Below are 21179 nucleotides of genomic sequence, written 5' to 3' on the forward strand. Positions count from 1 at the left end.
CCCCCATACACATGTATATACATACGTCCACACACGCAAATATACATACCTACACAGCTTTCCATGGTTTACCCCAGACGCTTCACATGCCCTGATTCAATCCACTGACAGCACGTCAACCCCGGTATACCACATCGCTCCAATTCACTCTATTCCTTGCCCTCCTTTCACCCTCCTGCATGTTCAGGCCCCGATCACAAAATCTTTTTCACTCCATCTTTCCACCTCCAATTTGGTCTCCCTCTTCTCCTCGTTCCCTCCACCTCCGACACATATATCCTCTTGGTCAATCTTTCCTCACTCATTCTCTCCATGTGCCCAAACCACTTCAAAACACCCTCTTCTGCTCTCTCAACCACGCTCTTTTTATTTCCACACATCTCTCTTACCCTTACGTTACTCACTCGATCAAACCACCTCACACCACACATTGTCCTCAAACATCTCATTTCCAGCACATCCATCCTCCTGCGCACAACTCTATCCATAGCCCACGCCTCGCAACCATACAACATTGTTGGAACCACTATTCCTTCAAACATACCCATTTTTGCTTTCTGAGATAATGTTCTCGACTTCCACACATTCTTCAAGGCCCCCAGAATTTTCGCCCCCTCCCCCACCCTATGATCCACTTCCGCTTCCATGGTTCCATCCGCTGCCAGATCCACTCCCAGATATCTAAAACACTTCACTTCCTCCAGTTTTTCTCCATTCAAACTCACCTCCCAATTGACTTGACCCTCAACCCTACTGTACCTAATAACCTTGCTCTTATTCACATTTACTCTTAACTTTCTTCTTCCACACACATTACCAAACTCAGTCACCAGCTTCTGCAGTTTCTCACATGAATCAGCCACCAGCGCTGTATCATCAGCGAACAACAACTGACTCACTTCCCAAGCTCTCTCATCCCCAACAGACTTCATACTTGCCCCTCTTTCCAAAACTCTTGCATTTACCTCCCTAACAACCCCATCCATAAACAAATTTAAACAACCATGGAGACATCACACACCCCTGCCGCAAACCTACATTCACTGAGAACCAATCACTTTCCTCTCTTCCTACACGTACACATGCCTTACATCCTCGATAAAAACTTTTCACTGCTTCTAACAACTTTCCTCCCACACCATATATTCTTAATACCTTCCACAGAGCATCTCTATCAACTCTATCATATGCTACATACAAATCCATTTGCTTTTCTAAGTATTTCTCACATACATTCTTCAAAGCAAACACCTGATCCACACATCCTCTACCACTTCTGAAACCACACTGCTCTTCCCCAATCTGATGCTCTGTACATGCCTTCACCCTCTCAATCAATACCCTCCCATATAATTTACCAGGAATACTCAACAAACTTATACCTCTGTAATTTGAGCACTCACTCTTATCCCCTTCGCCTTTGTACAATGGCACTATGCACGCATTCCGCCAATCCTCAGGCACCTCACCATGAGTCATACATACATTAAATAACCTTACCAACCAGTCAATAATACAGTCACCCCCTTTTTTAATAAATTCCACTGCAATACCATCCAAACCTGCTGCCTTGCTGGCTTTCATCTTCCGCAAAGCTTTCACTACCTCTTCTCTGTTTACCAAATCATTTTCCCTAACCCTCTCACTTTGCACACCACCTCGACCAAAACACCCTATATCTGCCACTCTATCATCGAACACATTCAACAAACCTTCAAAATACTCACTCCATCTCCTTCTCACATCACCACTAAATTTTAGGGAGAATAAAAAGATGTTTTGGGAGGAGGTAAATAAAGTGCGTAAGACAAGGGAACAAATGGGAACTTCAGTGAAGGGGGCTAATGGGAGGTGAGAACAAGTAGTGGTGATATGAGAAGGAAATGGAGTGAGTATTTTGAAGGTTTGTTGAATGTGTTTGATGATAGAGTGGCAGATATAGGGTTTTGGTCAAGGTGGTGTGCAAAGTGAGCGGGTTAGGGAAAATGATTTGGTAAACAGAGAAGAGGTAGTGAAAGCTTTGCAGAAGATGAAAGCCGGCAAGGCAGCGGGTTAGGATGGTGTTGCAGTGGAATTCATTAAAAAAGGGGGTGACTGTATTGTTGACTGGTTGGTAAGGTTATTTAATGTATGTATGACTCATGGTGAGGTGCCTGAGGATTGGCGGAATGCTTGCATAGTGCCATTGTACAAAGGCAAAGACGATAAGAGTGAGTGCTCAAATTACAGAGGTATAAGTTTGTTGAGTATTCCTGGTAAATTATATGGGAGGGTATTGATTGAGAGGGTGAAGGCATGTACAGAGCATCAGATTGGGGAAGAGCAGTGTGATTTCAGAAGTGTTAGAGGATGTGTGGATCAGGTGTTTGCTTTGAAGAATGTATGTGAGAAATACTCAAAAAAGCAAATGGATTTGTATGTAGCATGTATGGATCTGGAGAAGGCATATGACAGAGTTCATAGAGATGCTCTGTGGAAGGTATTAAGAATATATGGTTTGGGAGGCAAGTTGTTAGAAGCAGTGAAAAGTTTTTAATCGAGGATGTAAGGCATGTGTACGTGTAGGAAGAGAGGAAAGTGATTGGTTCTCGGTGAATGTAGGTTTGCGGCAGGGGTGTGTGATGTCTGCATAGTTGTTTAATTTGTTTATGGGTGGGGTTGTTAGGGAGGTGAATGCAAGAGTTTTGGAAAGAGGGGCAAGTATGCAGTCTGTTGTGGATGAGAGAGCTTGGGAAGTGAGTCAGTTGTTGTTCGCTGATGATACAGCGCTGGTGGCTGATTCATGTGAGAAACTGCAGAAGCTAGTGACTGAGTTTGGTAAAGTGTCTGAAAGAAGAAAGTTGAGAATAAATGTGAATAAGAGTAAGGTTATTAGGTACAGTAGGGTTGAGGGTCAAGTAAATTGGGAGGTAAGTTTGAATGGAGAAAAACTGAAGGAAGTGAGGTGTTTTAGATATCTGGGAGTGGATTTGGCAGCGGATGGAACCATGGAAGCGGAAGTGAATCACAGGGTGGGGGAGGGGGCGAAAATTCTGGGAGCCTTGAAGAATGTGTGGTGTGGAAGTCGAGGACATTATCTCGGAAAGCAAAAATGGGTATGTTTGAAGGAATAGTGGTTCCAACAATGTTGTATGGTAGAGAGGCATGGGCTATGGATAGAGTTGTGCGCAGGAGGGTGGATGTGCTGGAAATGAGTTGTTTGAGGACAATATGTGGTGTGAGGTGGTTTGATCGAGTAAGTAATGTAAGGGTGAGAGAGATGTGTGGTAATAAAAAGAGTGTGGTTGAGAGAGCAGAAGAGGGTGTTTTGAAATGGTTTGGTCACATGGAGAGAATGAGTGAGGAAAGATTGACCAAGAGGATATATGTGTCAGAGGTGGAGGGAATGAGGAGAAGTGGGAGACCAAATTGGAGGTGGAAAGATGGAGTGAAAAAGATTTTGAGTGAGCAGGGCCTGAACATGCAGAAGGGTGAAAGGCGTGCAAGGAATAGAGTGAATTGGAACGATTTGGTATACTGGGGTCGATGTGCTGTCAATGGATTGAACCAGGGCATGTGAAGCATCTGGGGTAAACCATGGAAAGTTCTGTGGGGCCTGGATGTGGAAAGGGAGCTGTGGTTTCGGTGCATTATTACATGACAGCTAGAGACTGAGTGTGAACAAATGATGCCTTTGTTGTCTTTTCCTAGTGCTACCTCACACACATGAGGGGGGAGGGTGTTGTTATTCCATGTGTGGCAGGGTGGCGATGGGAATGAATAAAGGCAGACAGTATGAATTATGTACATGGGTATATATGTATATGTCTTTGTGTGTATATATATGTAACATTGAGATGTATAGGTATGTATATGTGCTGTGTGTGGACATGTATGTATATACATGTGTATGTGGGTGGGTTGGGCCATTCTTTCGTCTGTTTCCTTGTGCTACCTCGCTAACAGAGGAGACAGCAATAAAGCAAAATAAATAAATAAATAAGAGTTCCAAAGAATAGTGGTATGGGGACATCAAGACAGCCAACCCTTAAGTTGCCATTGACCATACAGAAATTGTTTGATGCAGTAACTTGCCAAGTATCATTTGTTTAATTGATGGTGGGGGCACCCAAAAGCCTGTTCTTGGGGGCAAAACCCAGAGTTGTATCATAAGAAGAGGGAGAGAAAACCAGCATGTGATATGTTGGTTGTTTCTGTTGGACTTACTTGTGTCCAGTAAGTATAAAGGGGCAGAGCCCAATTTCTCTGACTAGCCCCACATTTGCACAGGCAGAAGGTGGATGCAGATGGCTGAGAGACAAACTTTCAGTGCTCTTATCACTGGGGAAAGGAAAAACTTACTGCATGCATATTCAGCTTTTTTCTAGATTGCTATTGGTAAACAGAGAAGAGGTAGTGAAAGCTTTGCGGAAGATGAAAGCCGGCAAGGCAGCAGGTTTGGATGGTATTGCAGTGGAATTTATTAAAAAAGGGGGTGACTGTATTGTTGACTGGTTGGTAAGGTTATTTAATGTATGTATGACTCATGGTGAGGTGCCTGAGGATTGGCGGAATGCGTGCATAGTGCCATTGTACAAAGGCAAAGGGGATAAGAGTGAGTGCTCAAATTACAGAGGTATAAGTTTGTTGAGTATTCCTGGTAAATTATATGGGAGGGTATTGATTGAGAGGGTGAAGGCATGTACAGAGCATCAGATTGGGGAAGAGCAGTGTGGTTTCAGAAGTGGTAGAGGATGTGTGGATCAGGTGTTTGCTTTGAAGAATGTATGTGAGAAATACTTAGAAAAGCAAATGGATTTGTATGTAGCATTTATGGATCTGGAGAAGGCATATGATAGAGTTGATAGAGATGCTCTGTGGAAGGTATTAAGAATATATGGTGTGGGAGGAAAGTTGTTAGAAGCAGTGAAAAGTTTTTATCGAGGATGTAAGGCATGTGTACGTGTAGGAAGAGAGGAAAGTGATTGGTTCTCAGAGAATGTAGGTTTGCGGCAGGGGTGTGTGATGTCTCCATGGTTGTTTAATTTGTTTATGGATGGGGTTGTTAGGGAGGTAAATGCAAGAGTTTTGGAAAGAGGGGCAAGTATGAAGTCTGTTGGGGATGAGAGAGCTTGGGAAGTGAGTCAGTTGTTGTTCGCTGATGATACAGCGCTGGTGGCTGATTCATGTGAGAAACTGCAGAAGCTGGTGACTGAGTTTGGTAAAGTGTGTGGAAGAAGAAAGTTAAGAGTAAATGTGAATAAGAGCAAGGTTATTAGGTACAGCAGGGTTGAGGGTCAAGTCAATTGGGAGGTGAGTTTGAATGGAGAAAAACTGGAGGAAGTGAAGTGTTTTAGATATCTGGGAGTGGATCTGGCAGCGGATGGAACCATGGAAGCGGAAGTGGATCATAGGGTGGGGGAGGGGGCGAAAATTCTGGGGGCCTTGAAGAATGTGTGGAAGTCGAGAACATTATCTCGGAAAGCAGAAATGGTTATGTTTGAAGGAATAGTGGTTCCAACAATGTTGTATGGTTGCGAGGCGTGGGCTATGGATAGAGTTGTGCGCAGGAGGATGGATGTGCTGGAAATGAGATGTTTGAGGACAATGTGTGGTGTGAGGTGGTTTGATCGAGTGAGTAACGTAAGGGTAAGAGAGATGTGTGGAAATAAAAAGAGCGTGGTTGAGAGAGCAGAAGAGGGTGTTTTGAAGTGGTTTGGGCACATGGAGAGAATGAGTGAGGAAAGATTGACCAAGAGGATATATGTGTCGGAGGTGGAGGGAACGAGGAGAAGAGGGAGACCAAATTGGAGGTGGAAAGATGGAGTGAAAAAGATTTTGTGTGATCGGGGCCTGAACATGCAGGAGGGTGAAAGGAGGGCAAGGAATAGAGTGAATTGGAGTGATGTGGTATACTGGGGTTGACGTGCTGTCAGTGGATTGAATCAAGGCATGTGAAGCATCTGGGGTAAACCATGGAAAGCTGTGTAGGTATGTATATTTGCATGTGTGGACGTATGTATATACATGTGTATGGGGGGGGGTTGGGCCATTTCTTTCGTCTGTTTCCTTGCGCTACCTCGCAAACGCGGGAGACAGCGACAAAGTATAATAAAAAAAATAAAAAAAAAAGGCTTTTTTGATCCTACAATACGGAAAATACCAGAAAACACTTAGTAAAGGTGCTTGATTTTGGGGAAGGTTGAAATTGAGTGCATAGAAGTGGTAGAGGATGTGTGGATCAGGTGTTTGCTTTGAAGAATGTATGTGAGAAATACTTAGAAAAGCAAATGGATTTGTATGTAGCATTTATGGATCTGGAGAAGGCATATGATAGAGTTGATAGAGATGCTCTGTGGAAGGTATTAAGAATATACGGTGTGGGAGGCAAGTTGTTAGAAGCAGTGAAAAGTTTTTATCGAGGCTGTAAGGCATGTGTACGTGTAGGAAGAGAGGAAAGTGATTGGTTCTCAGTGAATGTAGGTTTGCGGCAAGGGTGTGTGATGTCTCCATGGTTGTTTAATTTGTTTATGGATGGGGTTGTTAGGGAGGTGAATGCAAGAGTTTTGGAAAGAGGGGCAAGTATGAAGTCTGTTGGGGATGAGAGAGCTTGGGAAGTGAGTCAGTTGTTGTTCGCTGATGATACAGCGCTGGTGGCTGATTCATGTGAGAAACTGCAGAAGCTGGTGACTGAGTTTGGTAAAGTGTGTGGAAGAAGAAAGTTAAGAGTAAATGTGAATAAGAGCAAGGTTATTAGGTACAGTAGGGTTGAGGGTCAAGTCAATTGGGAGGTGAGTTTGAATGGAGAAAAACTGAGGAAGTGAAGTGTTTTAGATATCTGGGAGTGGATCTGGCAGCGGATGGAACCATGGAAGCGGAAGTGGATCATAGGGTGGGGGAGGGGGCGAAAATTCTGGGAGCCTTGAAGAATGTGTGGAAGTCGAGAACATTATCTCGGAAAGCAAAATGGGTATGTTTGAAGGAATAGTGGTTCCAACAATGTTGTATGGTTGCGAGGCGTAGGCTATGGATAGAGTTGTGCGCAGGAGGATGGATGTGCTGGAAATGAGATGTTTGAGGACAATGTGTGGTGTGAGGTGGTTTGATCGAGTGAGTAACGTAAGGGTAAGAGAGATGTGTGGAAATAAGAGCGTGGTTGAGAGAGCAGAAGAGGGTGTTTTGAAATGGTTTGGGCACATGGAGAGAATGAGTGAGGAAAGATTGACCAAGAGGATATATGTGTCAGAGGTGGAGGGAACGAGGAGAAGTGGGAGACCAAATTGGAGGTGGAAAGATGGAGTGAAAAAGATTTTGTGTGATCGGGGCCTGAACATGCAGGAGGGTGAAAGGAGGGCAAGGAATAGAGTGAATTGGATCGATGTGGTATACCGGGGTTGACGTGCTGTCAGTGGATTGAATCAGGGCATGTGAAGCGTCTGGGGTAAACCATGGAGGGCTGTGTAGGTATGATAATTTGCATGTGTGGACGTATGTATATACATGTGTATGGGGGGGGTTGGGCCATTTCTTTCGTCTGTTTCCTTGCGCTACCTCGCAAACGCGGGAGACAGCGACAAAGTATAATAAAAAAAATAAAAAAAAAAGGCTTTTTTGATCCTACAATAAGGAAAATACCAGAAAACACTTAGTAAAGGTGCTTGATTTTGGGGAAGGTTGAAATTGAGTGCATAGAAGTGGTAGAGGATGTGTGGATCAGGTGTTTGCTTTGAAGAATGTATGTGAGAAATACTTAGAAAAGCAAATGGATTTGTATGTAGCATTTATGGATCTGGAGAAGGCATATGATAGAGTTGATAGAGATGCTCTGTGGAAGGTATTAAGAATATACGGTGTGGGAGGCAAGTTGTTAGAAGCAGTGAAAAGTTTTTATCAAGGCTGTAAGGCATGTGTACGTGTAGGAAGAGAGGAAAGTGATTGGTTCTCAGTGAATGTAGGTTTGCGGCAAGGGTGTGTGATGTCTCCATGGTTGTTTAATTTGTTTATGGATGGGGTTGTTAGGGAGGTGAATGCAAGAGTTTTGGAAAGAGGGGCAAGTATGAAGTCTGTTGGGGATGAGAGAGCTTGGGAAGTGAGCCAGTTGTTGTTCGCTGATGATACAGCGCTGGTATCTGATTCATGTGAGAATCTGCAGAAGCTGGTGACTGAGTATGGTAAAGTGTGTGAAAGAAGAAAGTTGAGAATAAATGTGAATAAGAGCAAGTTTATTAGGTACAGTAGGGTTGAGGGTCAAGTCAATTGGGAGGTAAGTTTGAATGGAGAAAAACTGAAGGAAGTAAAGTGTTTTAGATATCTGGGAGTGGATCTGGCAGCGGATGGAACCATGGAAGCGGAAGTGGATCATAGGGTGGGGGAGGGGGCGAAAATCCTGGGAGCCTTGAAGACTGTGTGGTGTGGAAGTCGAGAACATTATCTCGGAAAGCAAAAATGGGTATGTTTGAAGGAATAGTGGTTCCAACAATGTTGTATGGTTGCGAGGCGTAGGCTATGGATAGAGTTGTGCGCAGGACGATGGATGTGCTGGAAATGAGATGTTTGAGGACAATGTGTGGTGTGAGGTGGTTTGATCGAGTAAGTAACGTAAGGGTAAGAGAGATGTGTGGAAATAAGAGCGTGGTTGAGAGAGCAGAAGAGGGTGTTTTGAAATGGTTTGGGCACATGGAGAGAATGAGTGAGGAAAGATTGACCAAGAGGATATATGTGTCAGAGGTGGAGGGAACGAGGAGAAGTGGGAGACCAAATTGGAGGTGGAAAGATGGAGTGAAAAAGATTTTGTGTGATCGGGGCCTGAACATGCAGGAGGGTGAAAGGAGGGCAAGGAATAGAGTGAATTGGATCGATGTGGTATACCGGGGTTGACGTGCTGTCAGTGGATTGAATCAGGGCATGTGAAGCGTCTGGGGTAAACCATGGAGGGCTGTGTAGGTATGTATATTTGCGTGTGTGGACGTATGTATATACATGTGTATGGGGGTGGGTTGGGCCATTTCTTTTGTCTGTTGCCTTGCGCTACCTCGCAAATGCGGGAGACAGCGACAAAGCAAAAAAAAAAAAAAAAAAAAATATCTTTGAAGAATTCAGTAAGTGGATGGTTTCCAAAGGTGTGCATTTCAATGTTTTAACTGATATGTGCACCTTTACACATATTTCCCAAAACCATAATAAGAGGAGGAAACTTACCCATTTCTCTAGATTTAGTGCTTCTTTGTATAGTTTGCAAAATAAATTCAGCAGTTATCATTAGGCATATTCTCTTGAGACCTGCTGTCAACTGTTCATACTCAAGATGTTTATTTTCCATTCATATGATAAACCTTTCCCACTGACTCAATTTTAGGAAGTAAAAGACTCGAGTTCTCACAGACATCCTATGCACCAGTATTTATGTGGTTGATGTGCTGATGATGAGATGAAATCCCAGTGAACATCTTCAGAGTCTGGACTTTAAGAGTGCAAAATGGTGAACTCATTCTACAGGAAAATTCCCTTTTTCTCATAAGTAAGGGCTGGATGATTCAAAGAGGATGAGGAATATGATAGCAGTAAATAGGTGCTTGCAGAAGATGAGAATAAACATTGTAACTGGGTTCGAAAAGAAAATTAGTTGTGTAATGAAACCAAAAAGTGGCAAAAGTGTCAGTGGGGATGGTTTGGTATACACTTTGTAATGGATACTTGGCCATTTACAGTGGGAAAGCAGGGTAATATGTGACCCAATGGATAAATGAATATAAAGCTGATTTATATTATCATAGAACATCAAATGTGCTTGTCCAAAGAGACAGGTACAGTCACTTACAAAAGTGACAAGTTAAAATGATACTTAAAAGATTGACCAAGCAAATTAGGAAAGCCTTGGAAGTGGCCCACATACGTATATAAAAAGCACGAAATCACTGAGAGGGCTAGAACAGCAGCACACATAGTTGTGGCAGAATGTGGGGGAACAGAGCTGGGGATGGGGAGCTGGCTGGTTATGGTGTGACACAGTAGGACACCCAGCAAGGTGTGAACAATAAGCTTGTCTTTATATATTACTAATTTTCTCTAAAGAAGATTTCTGCATAAGCCAAAATATCTTGCCTGTGTTTATTCATAACACTAATCCACATACACACCATAGTGGATTATTTACACACATTTACATAGGTTGATTAACTAAAACTGATGGACTTGGGTGCAGGTTGGGTGGCGCCCTAAATTAGTAAGAATAGGTAGCTTAACTAGGAACTTGACCTGTAAATCTTATTATATATGAATGGGACCACATACATGAAATAGAAAGGAAAGGAGAAATATACATTAGAAAGTTACAAGAGGCAGTAGTATTACCAGATCCAAACACTGTGATAAAGGAAAGAAGAATTGGTGATTATAATCAAAACATAAAGGGATGATCAGTGATGGTTATGTGTCAGTTGGAGTCATCTAGCCAGGAGATACTAAGACAGGATGTGTCCCAGAAAACTAACTACATCCTATGGGCAGGATCACAGAGTTGTACAGTGTAGAGAGGATGTGTGTGTGTGCCTTTCTATATAGGGAAAGTACTTTTTTTCCTTGGTGAAGCTTCCATAAAAATAGCACTGTTACAAGAATGTTATCAGTTAACTTAAATCATTGCCATGTGTACTATCATTCTTAAAGGCTTGTGCACTTTAAAGACAGCAATTTGCAGTCTCATTTCAAAGACTCGTGTTGTCAGACACAGTATTTCTAACAGAGTAATACTGCACCTTATAAATAGCTGCTGTTATTCTTATGCCTTTCAATATTTACTGTCTGGGATAAAGTATGGTTAAAGTGCAGGTAAAGATGCTTTTATTCACTAAGCTACTTTTAGGTATCAGTATTTTTACAAATTTTCAGTATTTACACAACATAAGAGATTAGGTTTTGATCATGGACCTGTTAGTTGATGGTATCAGAACAAGTGTAAGACTTACAAACAAGGGTTAAGGTAATTTGTTATTTCTTCTTTTACTTCCTTCATTTCAGTACATTTGTGAGAACCACTTCCAGCGACTGAGTAAACGTAGCATGTTCACTGGACTCAAAGCTATTAATCATTTTGGACGACCTGATATGACTTCATTCTTAAAATTTGTGCAGAAGAAACATAGCTATGTAAGTACTGTATTTCCCATTAATGAATTTAAAAGTGCAGTTGTATATTGGTGTTTTTAAGATTTTCATTTTTTTTACATTAGAATTGTTAATATTTTCAACTTTTTATTTAATGTGAATGAAGAATTTTTCTAAATTTTAGATGTATATTCAAATCTCATCACAATATGAACATTTTCATTAGTTGTCATATTATATAGTCTTTCACCACACTGATATTTAATTAAAATTTCTAGGTATCTAAGATTGGTGTGTTCAGCTGTGGTCCCAATCCACTAACCAAAAGTGTCAGCACTGCCTGTGAGCAAGTCAATCGAGGTCGTCGTTTGCCATATTTTATTCACCACTTCGAAAACTTTGGCTAGGCACACAAAGAAGCTCACTTGGAGTCAGCACTAATTATTGGACTCCAACTTCCCTCTTAGCTTAAACGATCTACTGTGCCACCCATATATACCGCAGTCCTCTTCTGCTAATTATCTAATGTATTGAATATTTTAATCTCCGTTTGATCTTTCTCTTTTGTCTTTTGTGCGTCCTTCAGGTACTCAGTCCATGTCCATACACCAGACTTGTGCTGCAGTCTCTTTCCAACCTACATATTGTGTGAGCATTTTTTAAAAGAATTTCATGAAAAGTAAAACACTCTTTAGAGCATAATGCTTTAATCAGTCTAATTCATAAGTTTTTATTAAAGTGTATAAAAAAAAAATTCCTCAGAATCCTATTTTATTACATTTAAGAATAAAAAGATGCAGCTTAGATTAAAATGGGCACACTGACATTCTACAAGTTGGGTAATTGTATATAATTTATATGAAATTAAGTTCCCTTTTAATGAAAGGGTGGGAACTGTAATGTTAATCAGTATTCATATAATCTTAAGAGAACGTGTGTATTTAGTAAATGAAAAATTTATACTTTGAATTCTTTCATTCTTGTTTATAATAATATATTCTTGTGGTAAGCACTGAGCAGTCATTTTACCATAGTTTATAGTATTTTTTATGAACTTAGTTATGTGTCTAGTCTATTGAGACTGGTTCTCCTAAGATGACTGCACTTGCTTACACTCAGCAACTCATAATGTGATAAATACCATAAACTGGTACATATGTATCATAAGTTTCATCTGAATAACTTATACGATTGTGCATGTGAGATGTGAGATGAATGTTAAGTTATACAAAGCTTCAAGATATCTGGACATATGTTGTTTATGGTCGTGCAATATTATTTTATTTGCAGAGATTTTATACTAAAAACTCATTCTTGTGTATTCTATTAATTGTTTTATTTTTTCAATAACAAAAGGTAGTCATTCTAAAAGTGAAAAAACGGTGCTCTGTAATTTATACCGTCATGTGGTGAGACTTCAGCCATTGCCTTTGATATTATGCATACTTGATAGTTTTGTTGTATTCATACTGTTACATCAGTTAAGTTTTAATTTCTGAAGAGCAGGATCACAATATGTGCTATATTTTGTACCCTAAGAATTTATTTTAGTTGATAAGTAACATTTAAAATGACCCTATCACTCCAGTTTTGATAAGGGCTGAATGCCTTTTACACATTTGATGACTCATCAGCCTTGGATGATGCAGTGCACCTTCCATCAGTACATTTGTTTTGTTCTGCAGGAATTTTGCCAGGAAAGGTTATGTTCAGTGCAATACCAGTTGTAAAATAAATGAATACTATGATATATCAATACTGGTTTCCCTTCAAAAGATGGTAAGATATAAGATAGTATAGATAGATATTGTGAATATTTGTGTAAGTTTTGTAACTATTTCAACTGGAACATCATACTTAAAGGTCAAATAATTGAATTTTTAAACCAATTGACGTATTAAAGTTACTCTCGGCATCAATTTTAAGATTTATTTTATATTGTGTATTTTGTCATCAGTAAAAGACAAATATTCTAAATATACTTGCTGAATTAAAAGTATTTGCTGAAGGGAAAATCTTGAACCCAACCATCCCCTTTTCTTGGTAAAGTGCAATACATAAAACTTGTACTGATTTATATTCGTATATTAATATGCTGTGCCTGATTATTTTCTTTTGCAATTTTGTTAACATTAATCATAACCAGGGATCATTTAGAAGTTACTTACATTGTCATCAGTAAACAAAGATGATAGACTTCTAACAATCCCTAAATTGTCATCTTAGCAGCTATTTCCTCCACTAAGTGAAGGGGTCTGCTTGTGTGTTGACAGAATGACTGGATAGATTGCTTATCATGACAGGTAACAGAGAGCTAAGTTCCATCCAGTTGGAACCCATGACCCTGAGTCTTAAACTAAGATACAAGATATTGTTATTCTGATTAATGAAAATAATATCATTTGGTTATTTACATAAAAAATTATACAGTATGATTTCCTTTACCAACTGGTGCTTCTGAGTGTACACTTTTCAGCTGATGCCTTCCTTGGTTGTCAGTGTATGGGTGAGATTCGCAAATAGTATAATGAGTGCGTAGAGTACTGATGTTTTGAAATTCTTACCTTCCCTAAGTAGGATGACTAAACTGCTTGTACAGTAATTATAAATAAAAGAGCCGATAAATGTATACCAATATTTTCCAAGATGTTATACAGAAAATTAATAAAAGAAATCGCTATTGAAGATTGTATATTGAGCAACATGACATTATCCATTTACAACCAGCAAGTTAAACATTTATAACTGTTCATTGATTTTAGTGAACTGGTGATGTTTGGTTGCCTAACTATCTGTCTTTAAACATTATTTTGATTTCTGTTTTACAAGAGGTAGAACAATGCCCTCAGGCAAATATCTTTTATGGGGACTGATTTTGCGAAACTAGGGTTACGCAGTCCCAGGCTGATATAGGATAGAACACCCAACTCCTTGCGTGTGGCACACTGCAATCCAGAGGAGGCTCATAATATCATTGATTGTATATGTTCAAGTTGTTGCATGATATCCTTATATTTGCAATATATTTTGTTTACATGACTATATTTTATTGATTTATATTTGTAAAACATTATAAATGCAGTATTTAATTAGGATACCCCATATGCCAGGATATCTATCTCATCAGCATTTTCTCATCCTTTCTCAAGCCTTGGACTTGTTTTCTGTTGTGCCATGTACCCATTAATTGTAGGCTACCCTTCTTCCCTCCAAACCATATGATGAAACACTTAAAAATGTAACTTATAGTCTTCTGATAAAATTTTGAGGCTAAAGTATGGCCCCATATTTAAATTTCACTGAGGCTTCAGGATTGGTAGAGGATGCATGGACCAGGTGTTTGCTTTGAAAAGTTTGTGTAGCAAATACTGGAAGAAAGAGAGAGGGCTTTGTATGTGGCATTTATGGACTTGGAGATAGGGTATAATAGGGTTGACAGAGGTGTTATGTGGAAAAGGTAAATGTGTGTGCAAGGAGGAGGAGGAGGAGTGGTTTCAAGTGAAGGTGGGTTTCTGGTAGATGTGTGTGCAAGGAGGAGGAGGAGGAGTGGTTTCAAGTGAAGGTGGGTTTCTTTTAGGGTTATGATGTCACCATGGCTAAATTATTTAATCTGTTCATAGACAGAGTAGAGAGGAAGGTGGATGTAAGGGTCTTGGAAAGGGGTGGGTCTACAGTATGCTGGAGAGGGCTTGGGAAATGAGTTTGTTGCCGTTTCCAGATGGCACTGATCTAGTGGCATAATGAACAGAGAACTACTGAAGCTGGTTTTGGGGAGTGGTGATTGGAGTGAAGTTAATGAGAATAAAAGCCATGAAATGAAGTGTTTATGTGTGTATGGGAGAAAGACATGATGGATTGAGTGAGACATTTAAGAGGAAGACTGTAGAGGAGTTGGATTACTTTCAATATCTGGGAGTAGACATGCCAGTGGTTGGAAACATGGAAGCTGAAGCGAATCATATGGAAGAAGAGGGGTAAAGGGATCGGGTGCATTGTGGAGTGTATGGAAAGAGAGATTATTGTCTGTCTGGGCAAGGATGTTATGTTTGAAGGCATAAAATTCCCAGCAGTGATTGTATATATGTGTGACTTGAACTGAATACAAACTGCGTTTGCAAAGTAGTGCCAGGAACAGATGAAGGAAGGCTGCCTTCACTCACATCCATTATCTGCTATCATATGTAATGCACCAAAACCACAGCTCCACTTGGGTAGGCGAGAAAGGGAATAGGAGGTTGACGGAAAAAAAATTATCACATTTCTAAACGAGGGACAAAAGGAGCTAAGCATGGAGTGGTTATCTTTCTCAAAGGCTCAAGCTGGGTTGTCTAAATGTGTGTGAATATAACCAAGATGAGAAGAAAGGAGAGAGAGATATAGTATGTTTAAGGAAAGAAACATGGATGTCCTGTCTCTGAGTGAAACAAAGCTCAAGGGTAAAGGGAAGAATAGTTTGAAAATGTTTTAGGAGTAAAGTTGGGGGTTGTTTATAGGGCAAAAGCTAAAGAAGGGGTAGCAGTACTACCAGTAGTATGAGTTTTGGGAGTGTGTGAGTGTAAGAAACTGGAGGCTTCGTCCAGTCGCATGACTTAGCCACTGAAAAAGGTCTGCGTGGAAAGATCCACATGACACGGGGGCACCACCTGTAGTGGGGATCCGCGTCTTCCTGCCACTGACACCCATGTGAGAGAAAAACATGGGTGCCACCAAGTGGGCCATCTGCACACACTCTAAGGGAGCTTGGAAATGAAACCTGAGTGAAGAAATATTAGGAGAGATCGAGTGCAGAATGGCAGGCGGTGGGAGTAAACAAAACTAGGGGAATGGATGAGGTGTGGGAGGTATGTAGGGAAGCAGTGCTTGCATGTGCAAGAGATGCATGTGGCATGCTGCATACTGTGAAAAGTGGACAGATTAGTAAAGGTAGTGAATGATGGGATGATGAACTATAGTTGCTTGTGAAAGAGAAAAGAAAGGTATATGGGCAGTACCTATAGGGAAGGAGGGCAAATGATTATATGGATAAAAGAAAGCAGTTCCAGGTAAAGAGGATGCAGGGGTTGGAAAAGGGGTGAAAGGAGTTGGGGTGATCAAGAGTCATTATAATTTTGGGAGAATAAAATGATGTTTTGGGAGGAAGCTGATGATGTGCAAAAAATAAGAGAACACATGGGAAGGGAAGGAAATGGGGAAGTAGTAAAAGATAGTCATGAAGTGAGGAGAAGACAGAGTGAGCATTTTGAAAGATTGATGATAGGGCATTTGCGATAGGGTGGTAATTAAAGTGAGAGAGTCATGGAGAGTGATTTAATGAAGAAAGAAAAGGTAAAAGCCTTACATAAGATGAAATGTGGAAAGCCTGCTGGATTGGATGGTATTGCAGTTAGATTGTTAGATTTTTTAAGAAAGGGGATGGCTGTCTTTGATTGGTTAGTTAGGATTTCCATCATATGTATTCATGGTGAGGTGCCTGAGGATCAGCAGCATGCAGATATAGCACCAATGTATAAAGCCAAGGGGTATAAAGGTGAGTGTTCAAACTTTCGAGGTATAAGTTTGTTGAGTGTACCTGGTAAGTTGTCTGGGAGAGTAGTGATTGAGAGGGGTGAAGGCATGTACAGAGCATCAGATTAAGGAGGAACATTGTGCTTTCAGAAGCGGTGGAGAGTGTGGATCTGGTGTTTGCTCTAAAGAGTGCATGTGAGAAATACTAATAGAAACAGAGAGACCTGTACATGGTATTCATGGATCTGGAAAAAGCATATGATAGGATTGATAGAGATGTCATTTAGAGGGTCTTAAGACTATAGAGTGTGGGAGGAAAGCTGCTGAAAAGGCAAAAGCTAAGAAACGGCAATGGAGTTCAATAGTTATAGAGACTTGCCATGGCTACCTCCTTGAGGTAGATAGGAAGGAAAACTGCTAGAAGAAGTGAGAAGTTTTTATCAAGGGTATAAGACATGTGTACAAGTAGGAAAGAGAAGAGTGAAAGGTTACACGTGGAGGATGGTGTGCAATAGGGTTGTGTAATGTCACCATGTCTTTCCTTGTAACTGTGACCTGGTATATTTTAAAAGACAGCCTTTTCACTTCCTCAGAATTTGTAAATACTTTCTCTTGTCTTCTTTTTCCCCTTCATTAACCTCTCTATTTTTCAATTAAGGACCTTCCTTGATGAGGACTTTTGTCTGTGACTGGAGCCACCAACTTAAAAAAAAAAAAAAATCAAGAACTTTGCAAAATATTTTCACTGTATTTCCTTTCACACCATTATTTACATCAACTCGTACTTACCTTTAATTGCCTATATTTATACGCATTATTAAACATTCTTACAACCTTCTGCAGCAAGGTAGCGCCAGGAACCACTCATATATATATATATTGAAAATGTGAAGGAAAATAGTGAAATTGGAGAAAAATGTAGCTTAGACATTGAAGCTTATTGATACAGTGGTTAAATTGATGAGAACTGTTATTGACGTTTGTGTAAATAAATTATACATTTCCTTTTTTCCATAGCCAGAGGTTGAACCATTATGTGACATTCTTTTTTTTCATTCATTTCAAGCTAGAAGTTTCAGTTTTCTAAATTGTTTCTTACATTTCTCATATGTATATATATGTATGTGTGTGTGTGTGTATATGTGCGTATGTATGTGTATGTGTGTGTATGTGTATATGTATATATATATGTATATTATCCCTGGGGATAGGGGTGAAAGAATACTTCCCACGTATTCCTCGCGTGTCGTAGAAAGCGACTAGAGGGGACGGGAGCGGGGGCCCAGAAATCCTCCCCTCCTTGTATTAACTTTCTAAAATGGGAAACAGAAGAAGGAGTCACGCGGGGAGTGCTCATCCTCCTCGAAGGCTCAGAGTGGGGTGCCTAAATGTGTGTGGATGTAACCAAGATGTGAAAAAAGGAGAGATAGGTAGTATGTTTGAGGAAAGGAACCTGGATGTTTTGGCTCTGAGTGAAACGAAGCTCAAGGGTAAAGGGGAAGAGTGGTTTGGGAATGTCTGGGGAGTAAAGTCAGGGGTTAGTGAGAGGACAAGAGCAAGGGAAGGAGTATTGCAGCAATACTCCTGAAACAGGAGTTGTGGGAGTATGTGATAGAGTGTAAGAAAGTAAATTCTCGATTAATATGGGTAAAACTGAAAGTTGATGGAGAGAGGTGGGTGATTATTGGTGCATATGCACCTGGGCATGAGAAGAAAGATCATGAGAGGCAAGTGTTTTGGGAGCAGCTGAATGAGTGTGTTAGTGGTTTTGATGCACGAGACCGGGTCATAGTGATGGGTGATTTGAATGCAAAGGTGAGTAATGTGGCAGTTGAGGGAATAATTGGTATACATGGGGTGTTCAGTGTTGTAAATGGAAATGGTGAAGAGCTTGTAGATTTATGTGCTGAAAAAGGACTGATGATTGGGAATACCTGGTTTAAAAAGCGAGATATACATAAGTATACTTATGTAAGTAGGAGAGATGGCCAGAGAGCGTTATTGGATTACGTGTTAATTGACAGGCGTGCGAAAGAGAGACTTTTGGATGTTAATGTGCTGAGAGGTGCAACTGGAGGGATATCTGATCATTATCTTGTGGAGGCTAAGGTGAAGATTTGTATGGGTTTTCAGAAAAGAAGAGTGAATGTTGGGGTGAAGAGGGTGGTGAGAGTAAGTGAGCTTGAGAAGGAGACCTGTGTGAGGAAGTACCAGGAGAGACTGAGTACAGAATGGAAAAAGGTGAGAACAATGGAAGTAAGGGGAGTGGGGGAGGAATGGGATGTATTTAGGGAATCAGTGATGGATTGCGCAAAAGATGCTTGTGGCATGAGAAGAGTGGGAGGTGGGTTGATTAGAAAGGGTAGTGAGTGGTGGGATGAAGAAGTAAGAGTATTAGTGAAAGAGAAGAGAGAGGTATTTGGACGATTTTTGCAGGGAAAAAATGCAATTGAGTGGGAGATGTATAAAAGAAAGAGACAGGAGGTCAAGAGAAAGGTGCAAGAGGTGAAAAAAAGGGCAAATGAGAGTTGGGGTGAGAGAGTATCATTAAATTTTAGGGAGAATAAAAAGATGTTCTGGAAGGAGGTAAATAAAGTGCGTAAGACAAGGGAGCAAATGGGAACTTCAGTGAAGGGCGCAAATGGGGAGGTGATAACAAGTAGTGGTGATGTGAGAAGGAGATGGAGTGAGTATTTTGAAGGTTTGTTGAATGTGTTTGATGATAGAGTGGCAGATATAGGGTGTTTTGGTCGAGGTGGTGTGCAAAGTGAGAGGGTTAGGGAAAATGATTTGGTAAACAGAGAAGAGGTAGTGAAAGCTTTGCGGAAGATGAAAGCCGGCAAGGCAGCAGGTTTGGATGGTATTGCAGTGGAATTTATTAAAAAAGGGGGTGACTGTATTGTTGACTGGGTGGTAAGGTTATTTAATGTATGTATGACTCATGGTGAGGTGCCTGAGGATTGGCGGAATGCGTGCATAGTGCCATTGTACAAAGGCAAAGGGGATAAGAGTGAGTGCTCAAATTACAGAGGTATAAGTTTGTTGAGTATTCCTGGTAAATTATATGGGAGGGTATTGATTGAGAGGGTGAAGGCATGTACAGAGCATCAGATTGGGGAAGAGCAGTGTGGTTTCAGAAGTGGTAGAGGATGTGTGGATCAGGTGTTTGCTTTGAAGAATGTATGTGAGAAATACTTAGAAAAGCAAATGGATTTGTATGTAGCATTTATGGATCTGGAGAAGGCATATGATAGAGTTGATAGAGATGCTCTGTGGAAGGTATTAAGAATATATGGTGTGGGAGGAAAGTTGTTAGAAGCAGTGAAAAGTTTTTATTGAGGATGTAAGGCATGTGTACGTGTAGGAAGAGAGGAAAGTGATTGGTTCTCAGTGAATGTAGGTTTGTGGCAGGGGTGTGTGATGTCTCCATGGTTGTTTAATTTGTTTATGGATGGGGTTGTTAGGGAGGTAAATGCAAGAGTTTTGGAAAGAGGGGCAAGTATGAAGTCTGTTGGGGATGAGAGAGCTTGGGAAGTGAGTCAGTTGTTGTTCGCTGATGATACAGCGCTGGTGGCTGATTCATGTGAGAAACTGCAGAAGCTGGTGACTGAGTTTGGAAAAGTGTGTGGAAGAAGAAAGTTAAGAGTAAATGTGAATAAGAGCAAGGTTATTAGGTACAGTAGGGTTGAGGGTCAAGTCAATTGGGAGGTGAGTTTGAATGGAGAAAAACTGGAGGAAGTGAAGTGTTTTAGATATCTGGGAGTGGATCTGGCAGCGGATGGAACCATGGAAGTGGAAGTGGATCATAGGGTGGGGGAGGGGGCGAAAATCCTGGGGGCCTTGAAAAATGTGTGGAAGTCGAGAACATTATCTCGGAAAGCAAAAATGGGTATGTTTGAAGGAATAGTGGTTCCAACAATGTTGTATGGTTGCGAGGCGTGGGCTATGGATAGAGTTGTGCGCAGGAGGATGGATGTGCTGGAAATGAGATGTTTGAGGACAATGTGTGGTGTGAGGTGGTTTGATCGAGTGAGTAACGTAAGGGTAAGAGAGATGTGTGGAAATAAAAAGAGCGTGGTTGAGAGAGCAGAGGAGGGTGTTTTGAAATGGTTTGGGCACATGGAGAGGATGAGTGAGGAAAGATTGACCAAGAGGATATATGTGTCGGAGGTGGAGGGAACAAGGAGAAGAGGGAGACCAAATTGGAGGTGGAAAGATGGAGTGAAAAAGATTTTGTGTGATCGGGGCCTGAACATGCAGGAGGGTGAAAGGAGGGCAAGGAATAGAGTGAATTGGAGCGATGTGGTATACCGGGGTTGACGTGCTGTCAGTGGATTGAATCAAGGCATGTGAAGCGTCTGGGGTAAACCATGGAAAGCTGTGTAGGTATGTATATTTGCGTGTGTGGACGTATGTATATACATGTGTATGGGGGGGGGTTGGGCCATTTCTTTCGTCTGTTTCCTTGCGCTACCTCGCAAACGCGGGAGACAGCGACAAAGTATAATAAAAAATATAATATATATATATATATATATATATATATATATATATATATATATATATATATATATATATATATATAAAAATAA

General features: G+C 40.8%; 1 protein-coding gene across 2 annotated transcripts in view; it reads left to right on the top strand.

Moving 5' to 3' along the window:
• Nucleotides 1-13767, top strand: part of Duox (dual oxidase) — a 489286-nt gene extending 475519 nt beyond the window's left edge. For both annotated transcript variants that reach the window (XM_071669735.1, XM_071669734.1), the window contains exons 24-25: nt 10996-11124; nt 11361-13767. In XM_071669735.1, coding sequence (XP_071525836.1) covers nt 10996-11124; nt 11361-11489 — 258 coding nt within the window. In that variant the 3' untranslated portion in view covers nt 11490-13767. The remainder of the gene's footprint in view (nt 1-10995; nt 11125-11360) is intronic.
• The last annotated feature ends 7412 nt before the right edge of the window (nt 13768-21179 follow it).

This window comes from Panulirus ornatus, chromosome 14 (genome assembly GCF_036320965.1).
Source record: "Panulirus ornatus isolate Po-2019 chromosome 14, ASM3632096v1, whole genome shotgun sequence".
NCBI lineage: Eukaryota > Metazoa > Arthropoda > Malacostraca > Decapoda > Palinuridae > Panulirus > Panulirus ornatus.